Raw genomic sequence first — 16,338 nt, 5'->3', positions numbered from 1 at the left:
ATAAATGCAGAGATATTATTAAACGCTTGCAGGGACATGGGTTTAGAAGTAAATGCAGAGAAAACTAAATACATGGAAGTGCGTCGGGACCGTAATACGGCAAATTGTGGAGGCGTTAAAATATTAAATAATACTTTTGATAAAGTGGATACTTTCAAATATTTAGGATCAATATTAACAGACGAAAATCATATTCACGAAGAAATTAAATGTCGACTAAAAGCAGGGAATTCGTGTTACTATTCGGTTCAAAATCTCTTGTCGTCGCGAATTCTGTCGAGGAATTTGAAACTTAAAATATACAAAACGATAATAATGCCTGTAGTTCTGTATGGTTGCGAAACATGGTCACTTACTCTGAGGGAAGAACATAGACTGAAAGTATTTGAGAACAGGATCCTGAGACGAATATTTGGACCCAAGAGGAACGGAAATGGGGAATGGCGGAAACTTCATAACGAGGAACTACATAATTTATACGGTTTACCCAACATTGTTAGAGTCGTCAAGTCTAGGAGGCTTAGGTGGGCAGGTCATGTAGCTAGAATGGAAGAAAGTAGAAACGCTTTCAAAGTCTTGACTGGTAGACCCATAGGAAAACGACCATTAGGAAGACCTAGGCGCAGATGGGAGGATAATATTAAGATGGATCTCGCAGAGATAGGAATACAAAGTAGAAACTGGATACAATTAGCTAAGGATAGAAGTCAGTGGAGGGCTTTTGTGAACGCGGCACTGAACCTCCGGGTTCCATAGGCCATAGAGTTAGTTTAGTTAGTTAGTTAGTTAGTATTAATACTGTACTTGCATTAATATTCCACTGCATAAGCTACTGTACTTTTCATTTCACTGTTGTGAGCTTTGAACCTACAATTGCAATCCTGTAATACCTTCCTGTGTCGAAGTCTGGAAAATTGATGATTTGTTCTGGAATTTCTTTGGGAAAGAGAGTGAGAATCCTGTTAACACCATACTTGCAACTCCACACACTTTGGAGTGGTGAGGAGCACCTTTTCCTTTATTCTCCGATTGCTCGCTACTAGATGACAGCATTATCGAAACAACACTAATGAAAAGCAATACTTCCAAAGATTTCATAGAAGTTCAGTAAGGAACACAGAATTTTCACTCTAATAAACGGAATACATTTTTGCTTAATATTGGAATAGTTACAAATTTGTTTTCAGTTTGATTAAACTGCGCCCAATTTCAGCAATTCCTTGTCGTTATTGTGTAAGTTAAAAACGTAAATATATTTATCACAACCACCATACAGTGAAGTCACAATACGAACTTGCTTGTCAACATATAGTACTTCACCAGCTAGGAAACCGACCTAACAAAGATATACCATATAACGAATTCACAGAACACATTTACGTAATCAAACGGTAGCACCTAACAAAAGCACTAAAGACTATCAAAAACAAATAGAGAAAAGTTACTTTCCGATGCGGATGTAGATAGGACTAGAGCATGTATCACAGTTTACCCAATTTCCTGATCCAAGATATAGGACTGCGAAAGACGGTGCATTTTCTCACGTGCGAATTTCGACAGTATTAAAATGCTTTCTCTGGATTTTTTTTTTTTTTTTTAAAGATAATGTTTATTGATTAAAATGATAGCTTCCGTTTGAAAATGTGTCCCAGTTGTGTTGTAGCCTTCCGATTTTTTTTTTTTTGAAAAGTCCTTTTCTTTCTTTCTTTAATGAGAATCCTACAAAATCACTTGTGACTGCTGTTGATCAGTACCATACAGTACTACATTCCCTGAAAAAGGAGGGTTTTGCCATGCATTAAAACAGTTTCCGTTACCACATTCTCACACATTGATCTCATGGAATGTAAGTCGAGTCATATACGGTGTGGTCTTTTAATTCTACATAAAGATACATAACACACAGCTTTCAAGCATATTAAAGCTTCCAAAATATATGTTCAAGTTCCAAAACATTACAGTTTCCAAACGATACCACTTCCGTGCACTATGTTTAGAACTGAAATTAGCAGTTCGATAAACTGAAAATGTGTTCATCAGCATCAGTATCTTCCTTTGATATTAAGTAATCTTCCTGTTCAACCCATAGAAACAAAAGCACCTGTAATCTTTAAAATATCGCGAATTGGAAGTGAGCACTGGTGGTAGTGTTACTGTTTTGCAGGTGGAAATCTATCTAGCAGCCGGTCCATGTGGTAGCTTCGAATTCAAACAGTTGGTGACGATTTTTGAAGTGGCTAGAGGCACCATCGAATGTCAATGTTGATATTCTGTCAAAACATTTAGTGTACAGAAAGTCATCACTGATAACATCTTGATTTTGAAACAGGCTTGAAATGAGCACTCTTATACCCAACCTGAAGAGTTTTTTTTGTTTTTGTTTTTTGTTTTGTTCTAGTCTTATACGAGGTGTTTCAAAACAGCGACAACGTTTGGGAGATAATTTCTGACACTAAAGTAAGAAAAAGGTTCATACGTACCTATCAGGGAAATAATACTTAGTTTTAGAGCTAGTACCGTCCAAAAGCGTGTAAAAAATTACATTACAACATGTGCTATATAGAACCAGAAAAATTGCAGTGGTGGTTCATGTCAGCGTAAAGGAAGTCTCACATACGCCATCCAAAAGTGTATAAAAGCAATGTATGTGCAAAGGATTCCCTATAGGGCATATTTCCCAAATTTGTTCCCAACTGTTCTGAGATTTGTTCGGACTTAGAGGGGAAGTCGAAAAGTAGGCAAAAGGAAGTCTTCACAGCAATGAATGTAGAATGCGTCTGCGTGAAGTTGGAAATCGGAGAACGCCAACTCAGCAGTTCCTCGTATTCGGAATAGCGCGTGCTGCAATGTGTTATTTCAAACTTACTGAAAGTGGTAGTACACTTCACTCTCGTGTTGCCTTAGAAGGCATTTCAAACTTAGTCCTTTCCAAAAAACAGCCTGCAACTCAATCAATATTATCTTCACAAATGCTTCCAGTACTGTTGGACCACAAATTTAGTGAACTCTCTCATTATTTGCCTGTTGACAACTGAATTTTTTCGGCCCGAGCCCAATCCAGCCCGAACGTACCTAGGCCCGGCCCAGCCCGGGCCCGAAATGTTTTCGAGATTTTCGGCCCGAGCCCAGCCCGGCCCGATAAGTTTTTCAAAATTCTCGGCCCAAGCCCGACCCGGACCCGATAAATTTTTGAAAAAATTAGCCCGAGCCCGAATATTTCTCAAAATTTAGTACTAAATTTGACCTAACCCTCAGAAACATTTTCTAAACTTTGGTTTACAACCTGACGCTTGCCTTCCGAATGGTACCATTGCCTCCTAGAACTTTGCCTGTCATCGAGAGAACAAAAACGCCATTCCCTGTAACAAAAATCTAACTTAATTGATATTTAGCATAAAGTGAAGATGGCAATATTGTTTAGCGACAGTCAAAACATTCCCACCCCTTCTTTTTATATTTTGAGTTCAGTGAAGGTCAAGGTCAGAGCTCAATTTACCGCATAATGCCTGCAATCCTCTATAGTGAAAATGAAGCCACTAAGCAACACAAACTGTAAATACCTATTGCATTCTTTGTAACATTTTTCACGGACACACTCCTTCAACGTTTGGCTTTATTCCAGTTATCGTTTAGCGAAAGTCAATAATTATTAAAGAATTGCAATTCATCGGCCCCAGCCCGGCCCGACCTGAAGAGAAATCAGTGTCGGCCAGCCCAAGCCCGGCCCGGCCGAAAGAAATAAGTGTCGGCCCGCCCAAGCCCGTCCCGGCCCAAAGAAATAACATAGTCGGCCCGCGGGCCGGGCTTCGGGCCGCGCCCGGCCCGTGCAGGTCTCTAACGTGTTGTATGAACATTTATAAGTTACTGAACTAGTATGTACTTTCAAAATACTCACTTTTGTAATGGTTTCTTTTTAAAGAAGTATGATAATGTACGCGCATGTACATCACGCAATGAGAGCCTGGATTACTAAGTTCAATTTCAAAAAGTTTCTATGCTCAGTCTCCACGTGCATCCACGTGTCGACCTAAACTCATGTGATTATTTGATCTTAGTGCTTACAATGGATTTATATAGCAGTCACTATACAAGAACACATTCCGGGAAGAACTTACGTACTGTTGTTAATATTACGGTCTGTATATCTCGTATATTCTTGTATTTTATTGTATCTGGTGTTTGTTTTTTAAACTAAAGTGGAATTTCAGTAATTCTACTCAAGGTACAGTTAGTAACACTTTGTAGTTATTTGTTGTGGAACTTGTAAAACTGTTTTCTTGTAACTTCAATAAACCATTCACGTCTACCAAAGCGAGATCCAATTTTATTTGAAGAAAATGAAAGAACCTTCGCAAGACGCAACAGTCATACAACAGGAGAAGAAAGTGATGATGATTTCCAATCATGACTTTCATAGATGATTTGGTAGGTTCTGTGTAAATTATTATGATTGCCTCCTACGGGTGCATCCCCACGTGGGACTTTCTGCTTCGTCCTGATCTGCATCCTGTTTTTTTGTTTTTTTCAATAAAAAACATTGTTTTTGCCAACCCTGATATAAGATGAGGTTTGACGTATATGGAAAGAACTAAGTCATTTTCCATGGCTTTTCTGCCTGGGAAATTTGGGCATTTTAAAGTATACCTCAATTTTAGTGGATGAATAACAGTACGTTCCACCTTTATCTTCCCATTGTAACACGAAAAAGCCTTTAATTACTGCATTCTGAAGAGAAGATCCTGATGATAAAATCTCAAGAATCAAAGAAAATGATATCCACTAGGAAAGAAAATGTGCATAGGTTTTTGTAGTTTCAATGAATTGTTTATAGAGCTTTCGTTTTTCCCCCAAAATCCAGCTTTATATGAGGAAAAATCTCCGTCCCCCACTCCCAGAAAGAATGCTTCTTTTTCATCTCTGGTATGGACATGTATTTTTGCAGATACATGTACAAGATTTAACTTATCAAGACTGAACCTGAATATCTGCAATAGATTTATGACACAATTCACTTTAAATGATGTTTATCGCATATACTTTTGATAATTTCTTTCAATACCTATTTTGTGTTGCAAGATAAAATAGAAAAAATCGATCAAATGTTACCATACTTTTTTTTCTTCCTTTTGTTAATTCCAGGCCTTTGAACTCGCAAGAGAAGCAGAACAAATGTTTCAGTGTTGTAGAATGCCAAAATAATAAGGAAGTAATTGTTAGAGAGCGACCTTTGGACAAACACCAAAAGACATTCACATTTGATAGGGTGTTTGCCCCTAACTCAAAACAGGTAGTTTATTTATTTATTTTTACAATTAGTTTCTGATCGTTTTCTTAATTGACTTAAGGATAAACATAAGTGATTTGTGTTTCTCATCAGTATAAATTTTTCTTTTCCTAAAAAGTAGCCTTTCTACTTCATTTACACACTAATAATAATAATCGTTCAGATCTTTGTTATGGAGATAATTATTCTATTTTTTAGTGTTTATTTATTTATTTTGGATTAAAAGATTAAGATATTTTATAATCGGGACTGTTACACATATCTTTACAAAGGGATAAGGTGTTTGGTAATCTTTAAAACTCGTAATAATCCTTTAAGTATTCACTTATAAATTCGCTAGTGTATTCTGTGTGCGAGGCTAATACAATCAACTCATCTCTAAGGTCAAGATTTACATTCTGTTGTCAGCGATTCATTCCTGGTGTAACAGGGAATGAGAACTGAATCACTTTTTAAAAAGTGTTCCAGAAAAGCAGAATTTTTATTTTTTTAAAAATACCCTATTAATAAAGCTGTTTTTTCATCTCTGCGAGAGTTTTGAAACTAAACGGAGCTGGCATTTTTTTTTTTTTTTTTTAGATTTATAGTTGTTTTCATTACAATAATAAGAGTAATTAATATATAAATGTAGAACCCATATATATCGATAAAATATATGTAAAATTCGTAATTACCACTGTTGAGATATCAAAGCGATGTGAAGATAGTGTTTAAATGATTTAAGCCATTGTGTGCCCCGGAACAGGTGTAACCGAGGGTCTCACTTGAAATATCGGAGGAAAGATTGATGAGAAACATTACAGGTAAAGTGATTTGAGGTATTATGATGTGTTCCATACACTCGATAAGTGGTAACCGAATTTTTATTTTGGTAATACACGTTTTGTCTTCACTTTTGTCTTCGAGTTACGAGGAAAAATGACGGCCTAACTCTGATCAGACTGGATTCAGACCTGAAATTTCGTACCTTACGTTACAATCTATGCTATAGAAATGTGCACAATTTGCTTGCCAAGCAGGACTTTAAGACTTCTTAATTTTCTCTTTCAGATTGACGTGTATAAATATGTAGTAAATCCTTTAATAGAAGAGGTCCTTATGGGGTATAATTGTACAGTGTTTGCCTATGGGCAAACAGGTACTGGTAAAACGTACACCATGGAAGGAGAGAAATCAGATGATACGAGTTTGTCTTGGGGAGACGTAAGTTCAATTATATATCTGTATTGCAGCTTTTTTTTTTTATGTTATTAATTTTATGATAAATTTGTAAGCTATTATAATAGAAAGTTTTTCTCATGTATAGTTTCAGAAACTCAATCTTCTTCCCTTGTAACTAGAAAACAGCACCTATCCTCCCACTAGCACAAGCTATCTGTCAGTGTGCCCTTCAACTTTTTGTCGAAAACATTCCGAAATAATCATTGGTAGATGATGTATATTTTATTGGAAGTAAGAAACATATTCGTTATTTTTCATTTTTATAAAGTTAAGAACGCTGTGTTTCCCTTCATTTTCTTTAGTGTTAATAGAATGCATTTTTTTTAACTTTAGGAAAAAAGTGAATGAATGAATGAATATATATAGGAGGTGCAAAAGTAGGTTTACAGTTGAGTATTTATTAATCATGGCTGGTAATTTAACCATCGACCAACGGATGTGGATAATCAAACAATACTGGAAGTCAGAGAATTCTGAAAAAGATTCGACGGAAATGAGCTACAGAATTTGATACACCTCCACCAAGTAGACTAACAATTTACAGATTACACAATAAATTTGATGAAATTGGCTTCATCTGTAATGCGCCAGAATAGTCGACCGATTGGTGCTACTACCCAGTACAATGAAGTGTTACTTGCGCAAGCATTCATCTAAAGAAAAACAGAAAAAAAAAAGAGCTTCTTTCGAGGTAGACATTCCCCGTAGGTCTTTAGAGTGTCTGATGCAGCGTAGGTTTGAAAATGTATCGGCTAAGATTACTTCATGAATTATTAGAGAATGATCCAGATCACCGATTAAATTCTGAGAGGTAATGTTGAATGTAGAAAGACAAAGTGATAACATCATTCGAAAAGTATATTGGTCAGGCGAAGCGAATTTTAAACGTTCAAGTGCTGTTAATACAGGCTGTAATACATAACTGTATATTACTCAACAGATAACCTTCATGTAAAGAAGTCACTGGGCCTATCTTTTCTGATGGATCTTAACAAGCTACAGGGCACTGTTATTCCAGAATTACAGCACTACCATGATAATGACGACTTCCGTTTAAAGCAAGATGGAACAGTTCCTTACTATGCTGTAAGAGTGCGCGAGTTTCTTGATTACCCAATCGTTGGATATCTCGACGAGGACCGTTTGGATAGCCACTACGATCATCAGACCTCACTCCAATGGATTTTTTTTTTGGAGGGGGGAGGGTTGTCAAAATGATTTCGAGCAAACCACGCACTATTGACAACATGACTAATTTCACAAGGGAAGCGTGCCTAGAAATTAATAAAATCATCTATGTCAGTGTAGAAACAAGACTACAGTGATGTGTAAATGCTTTTAAGGCTAGCACTTTGAGAACCTCAGAGATTGTTCTTAATTGTAATTCCTATACCATCCTGATTGTGACCTCATAAAGTTATTGTATTTTCAGTCAAGAATTCATTACTAACAAAGAAAACAAGAACTCTTATAATTGTATACCTAATTTTGCATCCTTATCTAATATAAATATACAAATATATGAATATATAAGTACATACTGTATTTGTGCGAATATAGGCCGCGGTACTAAATTTACGAGAAAGTTAGACAGTACTTTGAAATGTATCTCTCCCTCTTCTTCTTTAACTCTCGCATAACTAAGGGTGACTCATGAAGATGACCCTTGTGATAGTGGCTCTGAGTAGCATTTTGCATCGTCTGGCGGGGGTGAAGAATCAGACGTTAGTGATGCTGAAATGGTGCGTGATTTGGGTGGGTACAAACAAGCTGACAGTTTTTGCGATTTTTTTTTTTTTTAAAGAACAGCTACTGTATATAAATATTCCGTATATATATTGTACAACAAAGATACGTATTCTGTTAATAAAACTGTTAAGTGTACAAGTGTTTTTTTGTGCCAGTGTAAGGTGTTACCGGTAGCCAATGAAGGTGGCAATTTTTGCGAACAAGGTATGTTTTTCTGCTATTTTCTTCTTAAATCTGGTTTACAAACGTAACTGCAGTAACTTGTAATGGTATTAATTTCAACCCCCAAAATACGTGTAAATGTCATTTTTTGAAATTGACGATTTGAGCACAGACTTTCCGTTTCTCTAAATCCTTTGTCAAAATTTCGTGAATCATGTCTTCCGTCGTATTTAATTCCTCTGTCATCCATCTCACAGTCGAATTCGTATCCTTTTCCGGCAGGAGCTCATGTGGTTCAGATTTCACGTTAATCAGTAGGTGCCGTCTTATATAGCCTTGCTGCTGAAAGGGACGTTAAACTCAAAAATCATCGAATTCGTTAATCCACAAAATACGTGTACATGTAATTTTGAAATTGACGATTAGAGCATAGACTTTCCGTTTCTTTAAACCCTTTGTCAAAATTTCGTGGATCATGTCTTTTGTCGTATTTAATTCCTCTGCCATCCATTTCACAGTCGAATTCGTATCGCGGGCGATCATTTCACGCACTTGTTCCACCAGTTCATCGCGATTTTTGTTTTTCGGTCTGCCTGGCTTTGGATCGTCTTCCAAGGACTCTCGGCCATCCTGGAATCTCGTATACCACTCGAACACCACGTATACGAGTTAAGCACTAATCATCATACATTTGTTTCATAATTTCCAGTGTTTGTATAAATGTTTTATCTAGCTTGAAACCAAATTTAATATTGGCTCTTTGCTCCATCGTGTTTTTGTGATGTGACACCACACACACGCTTTTCGTGCTATAACTTGACACTCCGTTAATCGGTTCTCATGATAGTGGTCTCGTTTTGTTGAGCAGATATCCATGTTTCCGATAATATGTTGCTTCTATAGATGGAGCTAGTGGTTATCTGTACCTTTAAAGAAAAAAGTTCCATTACTTTTCCGACATACTGTGTACATTGGGGATAAAACACTCCTAGCACTCCCAGGGGGTGGGAAGAATGTAATATGTAAATAATCAAAAAATAACTCATATTAGTGTCGAATCCATAGTTTTTGGGGTCACTGAGATGAATAGTGAGAACCCAGATGACATTTAAGGTCACTTTTAAACAAGAACGGGCATGTCAGCTTGCCGTGGTTGACTTCCCGAACATCATTGTTTCTAGTATTTCCATACCTATCTCTCCAATAAGTAGAACGTGTAGCAAAGATGGTAAAACTTTCTCTCGACGACAGCGATCACTGTTTGTTACGATATGACTAATAACTCATCCCAAGACAAGACGTTGCCGAAAGTTATTGATATTGGTGACAATGAGATGCCTCTCAGAATATCATATATTCCTTTGTGTCGAGTCCGAAGGCTTGAAGACATCTTATTCCACCTAATGTTCCTTTATGACGGATCTCATTCAAACAGTCCAAAATGTTCAAACGTGATGAATCAGTGTCGTAACGAATCTCTTCGGGGTCCCGGTATAATCGTAGGGTGTTTGTTCTGCCCCCTCCACTGAAATCGGTGAGTTTTGAAGATGTGACAGTTGAAGCTTGAAGCATGATAGACAACGGGCCGCATTGAATTGATTTGTATATAGGCTATGTTACCCTGGTCAATTCTGCGGGGCCTTCTCTTCTTGGAGCCCGTGGCTGCAGTAGTGGGTGATCTTTTCCTTACGGTGACCATGAATGAGTGACGTAAAACAAGCCAGTTTATTAGTTCTTTCGATTTCAACAGACACATTACACCTAAAGCTTTGATAATTATTATAATGTTAGGCTATATTTATGATCGGTTACACCGATGTTTGACACTAAACAAAAGAGATGGCTACAAAGTTCCGGTTCCGTGAGGGACCGGTTCTAGACCTGGATCCGGAAGTCTCCAAAGACCCGTAAAGAAGGCACAGAGTTCACCTTCAAAACACTGCAAAGAGTACCACGCGCTTGTGCCCCCCCAGAAAAAAAAAGTATTGTTCCACCAGTGCGTGTTTAGCCAAATGAGACAAGCGGGCGCCTGCCTGTCACTTCCACCATTTCATCTAGCACACTGTTCACAGCCTGCCAGCAGCTCGGGTTTAGCGTAAGGATGGCCACAAAATTCCGGTTCCGCGAGGAACCGGTTCCACCAGGAACCAGTTCTGGCCATCCCTACTAAATCCACATGTTATAATTGCACAGGGTGACCCAACAAAACAACCCACATTTTAAAGGCTAATAAAACAAAGTGTATTGCAGATAGAAAGTTATTTATGTCGAATGTTGTCAGTGTTTAAGCATACCAGTGTGGGTGGATGGTTCTGTTTCTTTCATTATGTGCCAAGATGAAATATACTTTCGAGCGTGAACGGGCGCAGACAATACTTTCTGGATCCTTGTTTCAGTATGTTGAGAGAATTGAGTCCTTGGGACAGTTGATTGATATTTTTGGGCCTTAGTACTGGATATTAGTGTTTTTTGTTAAGTTACACAATGTATTTTAAAAATTTATTCGCAAAGTATTTCCTGTTTATAAACTTTAGATGGTGCGGGCTGTACGTGGCTAAATAATTGCCACCAGAGATGTTTGTAAGTTATTATAGAATCCTTAGCGCGCGATTGCATGACATCCAAGAGTAACAGCAACTATTGAATGAAAACGAAAAATAGTAAACATTTGCTATCAATATCATAATATGTAACACGTTCCTAAGGATTGTAAGGTGGGGATACGGTGGCTCAGTGGTAGAGCGTTTGCCTCGTTCGTGGGTTCCTGCTTCGATTCCAGGTCAAGTAATTTCTAGTGGCTGACATCGTGTCCGCGGAGTTTCTCAACGTATTCCCATTTCCTCCCATATTCTCTTTGCACCAATTCTTCCATCATTCCTTGCCTCAATCCTCAGTCTTCCTTAGCCTAATGGTTATATTTGTAGAACGTTGAACTGAAATACTTCATTTGATTTCATTTTAAACAATGTAAACAGATGCAAATTTAGTAAGCGAAAATCAGCAAACTACACATTTCTTAAGTATAGATGTAAAAGTGATACAGTGATACCATTGCGCTGAATTTTTAAGGCTGGAGACTGTTTTAATTATCTACCCCCAAAAACAAATATGAAGTCTTACGTCCATTTATATCATCTACAGAGAGCTCACTGAACGAATTTTCTGTCACAATTGCAATGACTATTACAATTTGTCAAAGCCTGTTGATTCTAATGTAGGCAACTTCTTGCCTAGTATCAATATTTCGGAAAGATACAGTTGTAGATTAAATGAATATCTCTTACGAATTATGTATGTACATACAAAGAACCAATAATCATGCTACTAGTAAAAAGTGTCCCTGCTTTGATAAATTCCTCATTGCGCTTTTTCTGCTAGTTTGGGATGCTAAATCCAATGGAACTAGTTCTAAACTTATCGGTGCATGAGGTCACAAGAGAAGTTACCGCGAAGTTGAGATATTTTATGTTCATTTATATCCTACATTTTACGATACTTATCTGCTGCTGAGCACCATTTTAGAAAACATTTTCAAAGGTCAGATTTGCCAAGTCCTATGCTTGCGTGAGTGAAGGTATTTGATTATTTTATAATTATGAAATTCTAATTACGTTATGGTGAGACTATTGTGGAGTTTGGTATTTTTGTTTAAAATTGTTAATGTAATCCCGATGCTTGTCTAGGTTGCCTTTTAATAAATTTAACGTTGGATTATTTGCCCTAATACAGGATTTCTACTGGTCAGGGAAAATTGTGCAGGTCAGATAAACTCTGGGAAAAAGACTGGAAATCAGGGGAAGTCAGAGAAATTTTATAAATTGTACTTTTCTAACATTAATAGTACACCAATTTGAGGTTAGCCAACCATTAATGATCACAGTATGGAACATTATTCAGATTTATGTGGATTGTAAGTGGAGTGTACGTATGAGCAATTGATTACACTGGTCGGCATGAAAATCCTCCCACGAGGGTGAAAGGGTGTACCGGATAGATTTCGAGACGCTGATTACGAATATCTCATAAAGAAAGTTCCAGCGCTTTTTTGCGGGGTGTTGTTTCCATAATTGACAGAAAGATCGTGTTTTTCGTATTTAATATGTGTTTGGAGTGCATAATTCTGAATTTTTATCTTAATCCAAGAACTGTTACTAGGCTATATCCCAGGAACATTCTTTACTCTAGCCCACGACTCCCCGAAAACGTACCCCCTTCACTTGGGTTGCAAAGATTTATTGTCGTTCCACATTGCATACACTAAAACGTAAGCGTTATTGACGGAGAAAGATTTCGTAATTAACTTGCGATCATTCGTCGGCTCCCTTTTGTCCAGACGACAGACAGATTGTTGAGAAAAGGCGCCAAGACATACATCACGTTGTCGCGTGAAACAAATATTTCAGTTTTGAGTTGATCTTCTCGTGTTAGAAGGTGGTGTTACGCTGTGTCTGTGTATACCGTAGGTGAAAAATATTTCTGCGTGAAATATTGACGTTTGTGTTAAACGAACATGCCGAGAACTTGCAACAATTCGACAGATTCATTCTGCTACATATGTGGGAAAGTGATTTTCAAGGGACAAAATAGGCCATTGTCTCCGTTCCTGAAGACAGCCTACCATCTGTACTTCGGGTGTAAAATCGGCGACCAGGATCACGTTTGGGCTCCGAAACAAAGTTGTAACTCGTGTGCGCGTACTCTCACAGGATGGTTGAAAGATACACATAAATCGAAGCCTTTCGCCGTACCTATGGTTTGGCGCGAGCCCCGTGATCATGTTTCAAACTGTTACTTCTGTCTGACTAATATAAAAGGTTTCTCAAAAAACATGAAGCATGAAATACAGTATCCTAACTTGGATTCCGCGAGGAGACCTGTGAAACATGATGTTTGTCTGCCTGTACCCGTACCATCAGACTCCAGACTCATACATCCTGTGCAGTGTTTCATCCGATGAAGAACCTGCTGCTTGTGAGGATGTTGCACAATCTTCGAGTACGCAGTCAGATCCCAATACGCTCCAGTGCCTGACACTAATGAACCACATGTGATAAGTCAGGAAGAGCTGAATGATCTGATCAGAGACTTAAACCTTCCCAAGTCTAAGGCCCTGTTGCTTGCATCACGACTTCAACAATGGAATCTACTAAATCAAGATGTGAATATATCGATGTATAGGAAAAGAGAGGTGAGCCTGGTTCGTATTTTACAAAGGATGGTGATTTGGTGTATTGCTATGGGACAACTGAAGTTGAACTAGAACACTGAAGATTGGAGGCTATTCGTAGATTCCTCTAGAAAGGCAGTGTTACTACACAATGGCAATGAAAAGCCAGCCATTCCTATTGCTCATGCTGTACATATGAAAGAAACATACGAGAACATGCGAAACCTATTGCAGAAAATAAAGTACGAACAGTTCCAGTGGTCTGTATACGCTGGTTATTGCCATCCTCACCGGTTTACAAGGAGGTTATACAAAGCATTGCTGCTTCTTGTGTCATTGGGATAGTCGAGCCAAAGATCAGTACACCATCACAAAATGGCCACCAAGGAAGCAACTGGTCCCAGGGGAGATGAACGTGGCTAATGAACGTCTTGTGGATCCGGAGAAAATATTCTTACCATCCTTCTCAAATTAGGGCTCATGAAGGTCTTCAAGGCCATGAAGCGGAATGGTGAAGCATTTAATCATCTCAGAAAACTATTCCTAAGACTCAGCGAGGACAAGGTGAAAGAAGGTGTTTTTACGGGACCTCAAATCTGAGACTTTTTAAGGATACTACATTTTCTTCTAAGCTTAATGAAGTGGAAAGTGAGGCTTGGGAGGCCTTTCGAGAAGTGTGCAGTAACTTTCTAGGGAATCATAAGTCGCCTGATTACAAAGACATTGTGGGCAGGTTAATTACTTTATTTCGTAACATGGGATGTAATATGTCCCTAAAGTTATACTTCCTGCATTGCCACCTGGACTTCTTCCCTGAAATGTACAGTTTGGGGGAGGTCTGGCGAACACGGGGAAAGGTTTCACCAGCAAATAGCTACCATGGAGAGGCGCTACAGTGGTAAATGGAGTGTGAATGTGTTGGCAGACTTATTTTGGAATGTGACACGCGAGACACCCTGTAGTAATTACAAGAGGAGTAGGAAAACCAAGTGACACGTAAGTGTTGAACTTTAACTTTTTATGCAATTTTATCTGCATAATTTATATCGATATTTAAATTATAACGTGCAAATTATTATGGGTGGAGAATAGCACCTTTGGGCAGATATTGAAACCCCCCTCCTCCCTGAAAACTGGTACGTCCTGGAGAAAAATGGGTTACGGATTCGAACTCAGGAGCTGGAAACCTATAGGAATCACATATTTTCGTTTGTCGGAGCGAAAAAAGTTTCATTTTGCCGACCAGTGTTATTATTTGTCTATAGAGTACATGTTCTCATATATAAATATTCAGTTATTTATTCCTTATTTATATGTCAGTCATCCGACACCTATCATGAAAGTCAGCGAATTTCCTGCCAAAGGTCAGGGAAAATCAGGGAAATAGATTTCTCCAGATTCAATTCGAACATATTTCTTTCAGAAATTGCCAATATTTTATGTAGAATGTTTCCTCCTTTTTCAGGCATTCGAACGCTTCACAACATACTATCAAGCATATGAAAATTTACATAAAACATCTTTTCTTTCTTGTGGTGGCAGACAAGTTTAGTGTATTGTGGTTCTTTGCTTGGATAAGAAACTTTATAGAAGGCCTCGAATAAGCATTCATTCACGATAAGAGTAATATATATATACTTAAATTGTGTAACAAAATAGTTTTTATTGCTACTCAGTTTGCACTATGTAAATGAAGTTCAAATTAAGAGGAAGAGAAAATGCAATTATTCTCAGTGGACATAAAATTTCGAACATATTGTTTCTTGAGAATACATTCAAGTAAACTGACCTCTTTTGTAATAAGTCCGGTATATACAAAGCTGTTCAATTTCAATTCTTTATATGTATGTAGAATTTCGTGTGGATGTATATTTAGTTTAGCAATAAATATCATGTTTTTGTCTGGCTTAAAACTTCAAAATGAAACAGTTGAAATATCACTGTTTACTAGATATTAGACCATTAAAGGAATAATAGTGCGAGACTGATACTTTGTCTCGTTTGACACTGTTGAGAATCAGTATAGTAGATTAATTATTCATGGAAATAAACTGGCGCATGATTAAAATATTTAACTATGACTCGTACGGAAAGTAGGTTTGTGATAACGAATTCGATCGCCATATTACAATACGGGTGAACACGCACGCTAGTTATTGCGGGTAGTTCGAAGCTGCTTGTATGTTTACTTACAGGGAGATGGCATCTGTTACGTGTATGAGTGGTCATATAGCTCCGAAAAGTACTGTCTTTTAGGAAGACTATTTTTAGGTCCCTTCCAACTTCGTTATACTTAAACAGTAGTAGGTAAACCGTGTATAGTAAAGGTTTTCGTATATCAAAGAGAGGGATCAACGCTGTGTTGAATCGCAACAAAACTAACACCCATGCTATTGCTGGGCCGTCCAATATTAGGTATCGTAGTATCGCAAGCCCGGACTTACCTTCGATGGATGTAGTGCAAAAAGTGCGTTTCTAGTTGTGACATGAGAACCTATGTCAAGGGCAGTACTACGTTACGCCGCGCCGCGACTATAAATTGCATAATTGTACAAGTTTTTCTTCTGGTAAAGCAGCATATGGCTTGAGTTCATATGCTCCATCCCTCACATTATGGAGAGAAAGAAGAATAGTTGAAAACTACAAACGCCATCTTGCAGGGGAAAAGTAGAAATTTATAGCGACTCTGGACGAGATATGGGTGTATCGATCGGAGTATGATTAAAAAGATGGTCGTCTTCTATAGTCCTCGTGA

At 37.9% G+C, this 16,338-nt stretch overlaps 1 protein-coding gene across 1 annotated transcript in view; it reads left to right on the top strand.

Annotated features, from left to right (window-relative positions):
- The window catches only part of LOC145692444 (kinesin-like protein Klp61F), a 273,603-nt gene that overhangs the window by 10,766 nt on the left and 246,499 nt on the right, over nucleotides 1–16,338 (top strand). The window contains exons 2-3 of the mRNA XM_081767753.1: nucleotides 5,140–5,287; nucleotides 6,335–6,487. Coding sequence (XP_081623879.1) covers nucleotides 5,140–5,287; nucleotides 6,335–6,487 — 301 coding nt within the window. The remainder of the gene's footprint in view (nucleotides 1–5,139; nucleotides 5,288–6,334; nucleotides 6,488–16,338) is intronic.

The sequence above is a fragment of the Thermobia domestica genome, chromosome 1 (genome assembly GCF_964235325.1).
Source record: "Thermobia domestica chromosome 1, izTheDome1.hap1.1, whole genome shotgun sequence".
Taxonomy (NCBI): domain Eukaryota; kingdom Metazoa; phylum Arthropoda; class Insecta; order Zygentoma; family Lepismatidae; genus Thermobia; species Thermobia domestica.
This window is presented reverse-complemented; position numbering and strand designations above follow the sequence as displayed.